This window comes from Hevea brasiliensis, chromosome 11 (genome assembly GCF_030052815.1).
Source record: "Hevea brasiliensis isolate MT/VB/25A 57/8 chromosome 11, ASM3005281v1, whole genome shotgun sequence".
NCBI classification, from domain to species: Eukaryota; Viridiplantae; Streptophyta; class Magnoliopsida; order Malpighiales; family Euphorbiaceae; genus Hevea; species Hevea brasiliensis.
Genome location: NC_079503.1, coordinates 12,121,643 through 12,130,380, shown reverse-complemented (window position 1 = coordinate 12,130,380; position 8,738 = coordinate 12,121,643). Strand labels below are relative to the sequence as shown.

At 33.7% G+C, this 8,738-nt stretch overlaps 1 protein-coding gene across 1 annotated transcript; it reads right to left on the bottom strand.

The window, feature by feature from the left end:
- Positions 1-889: 889 nt before the first annotated feature.
- Positions 890-8,021, bottom strand: LOC110651304 (SART-1 family protein DOT2). Its single transcript, XM_058129884.1, has 13 exons — positions 7,888-8,021; positions 6,174-6,980; positions 5,621-5,762; positions 5,480-5,534; positions 4,932-5,045; positions 4,737-4,833; positions 4,571-4,637; positions 4,404-4,463; positions 3,644-4,256; positions 2,807-3,183; positions 1,965-2,185; positions 1,657-1,741; positions 890-1,219 (listed from the first exon to the last, which is right to left on the bottom strand). Exons 2-13 carry the CDS (start codon positions 6,914-6,916, stop codon positions 1,145-1,147), a joined length of 2,649 nt encoding a protein of 882 aa, XP_057985867.1. The 5' UTR covers positions 6,917-6,980; positions 7,888-8,021; the 3' UTR covers positions 890-1,144.
- Positions 8,022-8,738: the final 717 nt, after the last annotated feature.

Genomic DNA, 8,738 nt, shown 5'->3' with positions numbered 1-8,738 from the left:
TATTGAATGTTGAAATAAAATAATGAATTAACAAATTATAAAAGAAATTAAAATAAAGAACAACAAATATTTAAAACAAAAATTTCCCATATAATAATTTCAACGGGAGTGAGGTCATGCAAACTGCCCAACTTAAAAATCTCCGAAATAACTCTTTTATTTTTGCATTTTTTTTTTTACCAAAATATTTCTTACTTTGTTCTTCAAGCAAGTTCCACATTAAACAAAATAGAACAACTTTTACCTTATTCCCTCCAATAGCTCTATGAATTCTAACTGAAATAATTCGGGTCCCCATCATCCCTTTGGTTCCGACACAACAAGAGAGGAATCAAATGAGAAAAAAAGTTTTTTTTTTTTTTTTACGTTAATGCAGTCAAACGTCAACAAGAAAATAAAAAAAAAAAAAAGAAAAAACAATTTATTGTTAATTTAGCAACGAAATACTTTTTTAATCAGTTACAAATTTTAAGAAAAAAAAATTTTCAATAAAAAATACATTAATAATAAAAATCAAATTACTATAAAAATAAATTACAACAAAAAATACAAATAAAAATTATCATAAACATATTATAATAAAAAAAACTAAAAAAACTAAAGTGCTAAAAAAACGTAGCACTTAATAAAAATTAATAATTATTAATATATATATATATATTATAAAAAATTAAATTTCACAGCCATTACTGTTTAACTTTTTATACATCTTTTTTGATACATCAGAAAAGCAAGGTCATTACACCTTGGCGCTATCAACAAGTGGATAAATAGTAAACATCATCGACTCCCAAACACACGAAGACCAGTGTTCAATGATAAACACCAAATGAATCAACAGTCTAGATCCATTACCGAATTGAGCCTAGCAATCTAATTTGAATAGTAATTTAATCAAAATTATTAAAGAATTTATCATTCACAATTTCCACCTTACAAACTGCCGAGTTCATCATTAGGCAAGAAGCACAAACAGATAGTAAAAAAATTTCCATCACACAACCAGGCCAGTGCTTTTGCTATGTCACAATAGGATAGGATGCTACAGTTTCAGCGTCAAATATACTGATTAAGTTCATTATCAATTGTTTTCCGAACAACTTCAATCTCACCTACATAACAGTACAAAATTTCCATGGCCCCCTCAAGTTCTAGGCTTCTTTGGTGTGCCGGAGTTCCCAGGCTCAGCCTGGCGTTTTATTCCCAAAAAGTGCTCAACCTGACAAAAAAAGGATGGATTATCTGCATATGAAGAGTGGGAAAAAAACAAGGAGAAAATACAGAATGAAGCCAATAAGACAAAATGAAAAGAAAGTAAAAGAAAATTGTACAAAATAAAAATGGGTGTTCATTTGTGAGAAAAAGAAACTAAAATCTGTATTTGGTGATAAATTGTGAGAATTGCTTTAAACTCTCGCTTAGCATCTGAAACCAACCACAGAAAAGCGAAGCCAATCCAGATCCATCCCAAACTTTGCAACAAAGACTAATCCATCCCCTAACTTGTAGCTATGGTAGTCTCGTTTATTCCCTGGTTTAACCCAAAACACCTCTCCACCCATTCCTCAAGCTTCTAGACAAATCTCCACAGTAACATCTCAACAATTTGCTAGCAAATTATACCCATGGATTTCAGAGTAATGCAATAAGACTGACCTTTTTGTCACCAAGCATGGGTGTTAGGCCCCCTGGAAGATCCTTCTCAACAGTTGCAAAACCACTTCTGGGATCACTTGTTTGCCTGCAAATGAAATATGACTAATAATCAATTGTGTGCTAGCAATTGAACTACATATGAAAAGAAGATGCAAATCAATTATGCAAAAAAATATATTCCACATACTAATTCACCTGCACACGTAGTTCTTTTCTTTTTTAACTACTTTCCCATTTTACTAGTGAAACTCTCGGCACTCATTAGTAATAAACTATATTTGAAATGTCATATGGAAACCTAATCATACCCTGGCTTCACATGACCGCTAAGGACGAGGTAAGGTGTTTTCAACTGAGCCTGGGCTTCCCTCATCCGCTCAACAGACAATGATGGTGTATCTGAATTCTTCATTTGCTTCAACTTCAGTTCTTCCTGATATTGCTTCATGCGCTTTTCTTGCTTCATTTTGCCAGGCCCTTTTCCATGGAATTTATGAGAAATCATCCTAAAGGCCTCTTTGGGAGTTATCTGGTTCAAAAGACGAATAATTCATTAAAAACTATTAGATAGCACAAAATTTTAAAAAATGTACATCATATCGGTAGTGACACAAATTCACACTTGGGCAGTGGGACGCAACCTAAGAGGAATTATCTAACCAAATAACCAATTTAACTTTACTGGTTGGTCTTTCACTTTCTCTGCTTCTTGGGCATCTATTACAAATAAGAAACAGAAAACTTTATATTCATTACATGTGATATTTCAGAAGAACCATGTGATAGTTAATGTTTTCTACAATCTCTAAAGCAATCACTCCCAGCTACCTGTAATAGTTCTTAGAACCACACCTCAAACTAGTGCCCAAATTTAGTACCTGAACACTCCTACTGTCAAGGCCCAAAATGATCCATGTCATATGACCAGCATCTTCTAATCAACTGATTCTATGCAAGGATAATAACTGTTCATTCAAAGAAATCCACCAAAACATTTTACGCTACAGAAATTTCATGTACATTCCCTCATCAGATTTGCTCAATAAATCGACCTATCTCTGTACCTCACCCACAATAGCTAAACAACAAATAGCATAAACTATAGGTCAATGCCAGTAATTAGAAAGCAAGCAGATGATCAACTACTTACAATTCGCCCAAATTCATCGGTCCTCTCAATTCGAATGTCCTTAAATTTGTCATTGTCAACATCATTATCTACTATACCAACAAGTTTACTCTTTTTCTTGTCCATGTTTCTACCACCCCATTCAATACTTTCTTTAAGTGTTCCTCGCTCTTTGAGCAAATTCAATGCACCAGACAGTCCTTTACCAACTGGAACTTCATGAATGGTTGCATCTGGAACTATATCCTCCTGATTCTCATTGACAGGGTTTTCATCATTATCAGTATCTTTAACTTCTGTCCATCCACCAGCTTCATCTTTTCTTTCTTGTTCAGAAGTTCTTGGAGGTGCTTCATCCTCATCCATGAAAACATCATCGCTGTCAGGCTTATGGGCCTCTGAGAGAGAAAAAGCAACTTGTTAATTTCTTTTAAAGTATAAGCAATGCTCATGTTTTATTCAGCACATAGAAGAACATTACAATTGAAAAACTCATAACCAAGGTATGAGAAGTAAGGCGATAGCATATGAACTAACATTTCCGGCTGATCTAAAGCATTATAGTTCAAAGTCACGTCGAATACAACACAATGGATTGGGGAAAACCAAAATTGGAGGTTCAATAAAAAAAAAAAAAAAAAGAATCCTTGGTGACAAAATCTTGAATAGCTAGAGAAGGCCATACAGGTCAAAAAATAGTATGAAAGATATTGCAGTCCAATCATTACACAATAGAAAATCCAAAGTAACATAACTATCACTCTTTTGAAAAAGCCCTATTCAATTTTACACTCACCAAAAACCCTTTATTTCCCCTTTCTATTCGTAATGCAAATAGACTTACTACAAAAATAATACCTTCATCCAGTTGGAGACCCCACACAAACTCTTCCATCTCTGTAAAGACAATCTTGTTTTCTTGTGACTCAGCAGTTGTAAGGTTATCATCTGCAACGTGACTGCTTGTGGTGGCGTTGACAGCTAGGCGAGCAATTGCTTGAGGACCAGATGCTTCCTCTTGCTTTTTGAGAGCTAATTTCCTAGCTCTTTCTAAGGATTTATAAAGATCCTCATCATCATCTGCAAACACTGGATTTTCATCTTCATCGACTTTAGCAGTAAGAGTTTGCTCCAGTCGCAGCGATTTAGAAGCCTCATCTGCTTTAGCATACGCAGACTGATATGCATTACTTCTCATTTCTGCTTCAGATCTCTCTCGTTCCTCCCTAATTGCCTGCCTTCTCCCATCATTTCGAGAACCAAGATCTCCAACACCCAATCCTGCAGAGACAGCTTCTGCTTCAAGGGCATTTATATCCAATTTCTCCTTTTTCCGCAAGGACTTTTTTTTCTTGGGCTTCTTAAATTGAAGCATCTCTTCTTGCGTATAGTAATCTGATGAGATTTTTCCAGAGGCATTTAGATCTTCAAAGCGATTATTTGTGGAAGAACCTTGTAACCTTCTACGGAGCTGGAAATAAGAAAATATTTGGGAACAAAGATTTAAAAAATTAAATAAGAAAAATTAAAAAGGCGTAAAAAGTCAATCAGAAAAATAATGCTAATGAATTACTTCTCATAGCTTTTTAATGACTATACTGATAAAGGACTAATCTACCTCTTCCAATTTTTTCTCAGCTTCACCAGTGAACCGTCCCCTTTCATCAAGAGTTACTCCCTGATAAACATCAGCAATTATAATCATCACATGTTTACAGCAGTTGTTTAGAAGGGCAGGCACAGCCTGGAAAGTGGGGTGAGAAGAAAAAGGAGAAATATTCTAACCTCATCCGTAGTTGAATCATCATATTGTGGAAGGATTTTCTTCTCTGAAGCAGGATTGTCATTGAACCTAAAATGTCAGAATGTGTCCAACTTATTAGCAATTTCTGAACATTTGCATACTAATAATAATTATAAAAAAAAAGCATTATGGCAGTTCTGATATTACTTATCATCATATATCCCTGTCTTTTTCTTTGCAGCCTTATAAGCCTCATCCCGGCGCTTCTGCTCTCCAATTTCCACATTTTCAAGCATGTCAACCTCTGTTGTATCAGACCAAAAAACTCTGTCAAGCAAAAATGTCTTGTCATGTCAGGGAATTTAACATGAAACATGTCGAGGCGATATCCAAATATTTCACCTTCATTAATGCTGCCATCTGCAAGTATGCTCTGGTCTTTGAGTGTCAAGACAACTGCTCCACCTTCCATTACCTTTTCAATGCCATGAAGAACTTTAACTCCAGCTAGATCATCTGTTAACAGGTTTTCATCATGAAAATAAATCAATCTGACAGGATGAACCAATATTTCCAGCTAAATATAACTAGGAAATTCAGCTAGATTAGAAATGTACAAGCTGTAACATTTGAATATGAACATAGATAAAAGAGATTAAAAATATAACATGAAATTGGGTTTCATGAATCACACCCCTATGCTCGACTCCAAATTCCTGAGAAATTATATCGGTGAGCTATGAGTATCTGCACTCATTAAGAACAATAAACACATGCCTGGAAATGTTGTTTGCTCATTGACTTTTTAATAATGAAATTATAATGAGTAAAGCAACAATTATACTCAACTTGCGTGATCTAATAAAACTATGAAGTGAGTGGTTCTAAGTCAAATTTGGCTTTCATAACAACTTGTTGAATGACTAGCAGTTATTAAGAAGAAACCATACGAGTAGCATGCTCAGTTCCCTCCTCATCTTCAGTTTCTCCTTGAACAATATTGTCCTGATATTTATATCACAACATCAACAATCATAATCACATTAAATAAAAGATATCCAGTAACATAATGCAATCAAGAATAAAATAACCTGCTCCTCAAAAATCTTTGAAAGCTGCTTGGCTTTCTCCTTTTCGGCACTCTTTTTCTCCTCAAGCTTACGACTCCTATTAACCCATGCTAAAACCTCATTGCCAACTTCTGAATTTTTCTTTAATCTTTCTTCTTTCATCCTGAACAAACAAGAATATCATTGAGGATAGGCTTTTACCATAAACACTAAAATGTATTTATAGACAAGTTTTTAATCAATTTTGATAACACAAACATACACATGTTCAATTTCATTGAAAAAAGGACCACAAATCCTAGTTGTCTAAAGCAGATTATACGCAACAGATAACCAGCTTGTCAAATGGAAACCCATCAGATGCAACAGCTAGTTTATTAATTTAATTGTTTATTTGGACAAAAAAGTGCAACATCTAGTATAGCTGCCAATTATGGTATTATCATCCAAAATCCTTTACATGGGAGACTTATCTTACATCAAGTTATTTTAATACTATCAAAATACCAAACAAAAACTTTTTTACATAAAAAAGGGGTTAAAATAAAGGAGGAGAATATAAATAGAAATTTACTTCAAAATGCGCCCCTCAAGTTCTAAGGCAGATGCATATCCTCCACCAGATATACCTTCAACCTTTTGCTCGTGATCATCATCAAAAGAAGCATTTGCTTGCTTTAAAACATCTCTGTCCTTGTCATTTTCATAGCTCATTTCAACTACATCATCCTTGCTTCTGTCATAGTCTTCGCCATGGCTTCTTTTGCTCAACTTATCTTTCTCTCTCAACCTTTCCTTATCATGATCCGCTTCTCTTTCCCTCTCCTTAGCCTTGTCTCTTGCTTTTTCCCTATCTCTATCTTTATCAATTTCCCTCTCTTTTTCTCGATCCTTATATTTCTCTCTATCCTTCTCCTTCACTCTTTCTCTTTCTTTCTCTCTCTCCCTATCCCTGCTCTTTTCCTTCCCTCGGTCTTTCCTATCCTTATCACGCTCACGGTCCTTCTCTCTAGCCTTGTCACGATCATGATCTTTATCCTTTGCCTTGCTATCCCTACTCCTATCTTTGCCACGCTCCTTATCTACATAGTCATCTTGCTCTTTTTCCACATCTTTGGCGATATCATCAGTAGTTCTCTTGGTGCGTTCTCTGTCCTTATTTCTATGATCCGTGTCCCTGTCTTCTCCTCGGCTGCTTTTCCTCCTGTCCTTGTCTCTACCAGAATGCTTACTTGATTTTGCTGTGCCATCCTCGTCATCTACACCATCCTTCTCTTTGTGTCGCTTGTATCTGGATTCAGACCAGTCCATGTCCATTGCAGCTATTCGATTCAGCCACAATATTTCCACTATGTCCAAAAAAAAAGATTTGTATGCTCACCTACAGAGGAGAAAATGTAGTCAGAGGACGTTAATTGAACAAACAACTTAGCTTTATATGTTCCATTTTTATGGAATAACCTATATTTTCACGCTTGAATTTTACACTTTTTTTTTTTGGCTAGTGAGCCCTACAACTTACAAGTGAAATCATTTGCTATCAAATCTCTCTAAACTTTTTGATCTGGTACTAACGCAAAATACTCAACATTGAAATATAAATCAACATCATCATCAACCATATCCTCTAAAAACTGACATCTTTTTTTTTTTTTTAAAAAAACATAGCATAGTATCATACTTTTCAAGATTAAAAAATAGGGGAAAAAAAACTCTCAAGATCTTAGTTGGAAATCAACTTTGATGGTAAAATTGGACTCAACAGAACCAAATAAAAAACTTCAAGTATTCTATTATCCCCCCAAAAAAAGGATTCTATATTAAATAATTTCTCATAAAGGATTCGATAGCAAATATTGTAAAGTTGAAGCGTGGAAATAAGGATTATTCCCTTTTTTCTGGAGCATGATAATTAAAATACACATTAGAAATAGAGAAACAAAGAGCACAAAATCCACAAAGGAGCAGATAAAAGATGTACAAAAATAATGGAGAAAAAATCAAACTTAATGCATCCAAGTGAGCTCAAGAACCGGAGGTATTTCAATGCTTAAATTGAGAGAATATATTATATATCACATATGACACTAACAGCTTGGAAAATGATCACCGAAACGGCAAAAGAAACAAGTCATTCGAAATTTCCTACACCTCCTCCCAATCCCCACCCTAAAATTCCGTTGAAATTTTATTAGAACCAGAAGACACCCTAAAATCCAACAACAATCGGATTTGAAATTGTGGGATAAAAACTAATTAAAAAAAAGAAAGAGTTGCTTAGAAATTACCTGGAAAACCTGAACACTGCTATGGAGGCCGTAACGTCCAATCCGCAGTAGCTTGCGACGACGAACAAATTAGGGTTTTGTTTTGGTCGAAAGTCTCTGAACACTGATACTAACGGAGAAGATATGAACGAAACAGCGAGAATACGGAGTTAAAGCAACACATAGGGAACCCAATTTTGGAGATGGGCCACAACTTGCCTAATCTGAAAAAGCCCAAAATCATGGAAGCCTGTTTGGACAAGTTTGGCTCATTTGGGCTCCTGATTTTGTACGCCATGTCTAAGCCCAACTTGCCAAAAGGAACACTGCCTGGGAAGCAAAAATTTTTTCAAAATATGGGTAAATTATAAATTAATTTTTGAAATATATATAAAAAAGTTATTCCCTTTTTTTTATTAATGATAATTTAATCTCTGAGTTTTGATTATTATTCCCTATTGTCCAATTTAATTTAATCGTTAATTTTGTTAATTCTATTAGCCTTTTTTCAATTTAAAATAATATAATCTTTTGAAGTTTTATTTTATTAATAAAATATTTTTAAATCTAAATTTTATATTTAAATACTTACTTATGTATTTTTTATAATTATAATTACTTAAATGTAAAATATTAAAAATAATAATTAATAATAATGTGTTTTTTTAATTAGTAAAAAAAGTTAATAACAAATTTATAGTAATATTTCTCAATAAAAAAAATTAACGTGATATTCAAGGAAAAATTATAAAAAAAAGTTTATTTTTATATGGGATATAATTTAATATAATTTATTTTGAGAATACATAATCATACATAAATCGTTTATTTGAAATTATTATATTATTATTATTTTCCATTTTAAGATTACA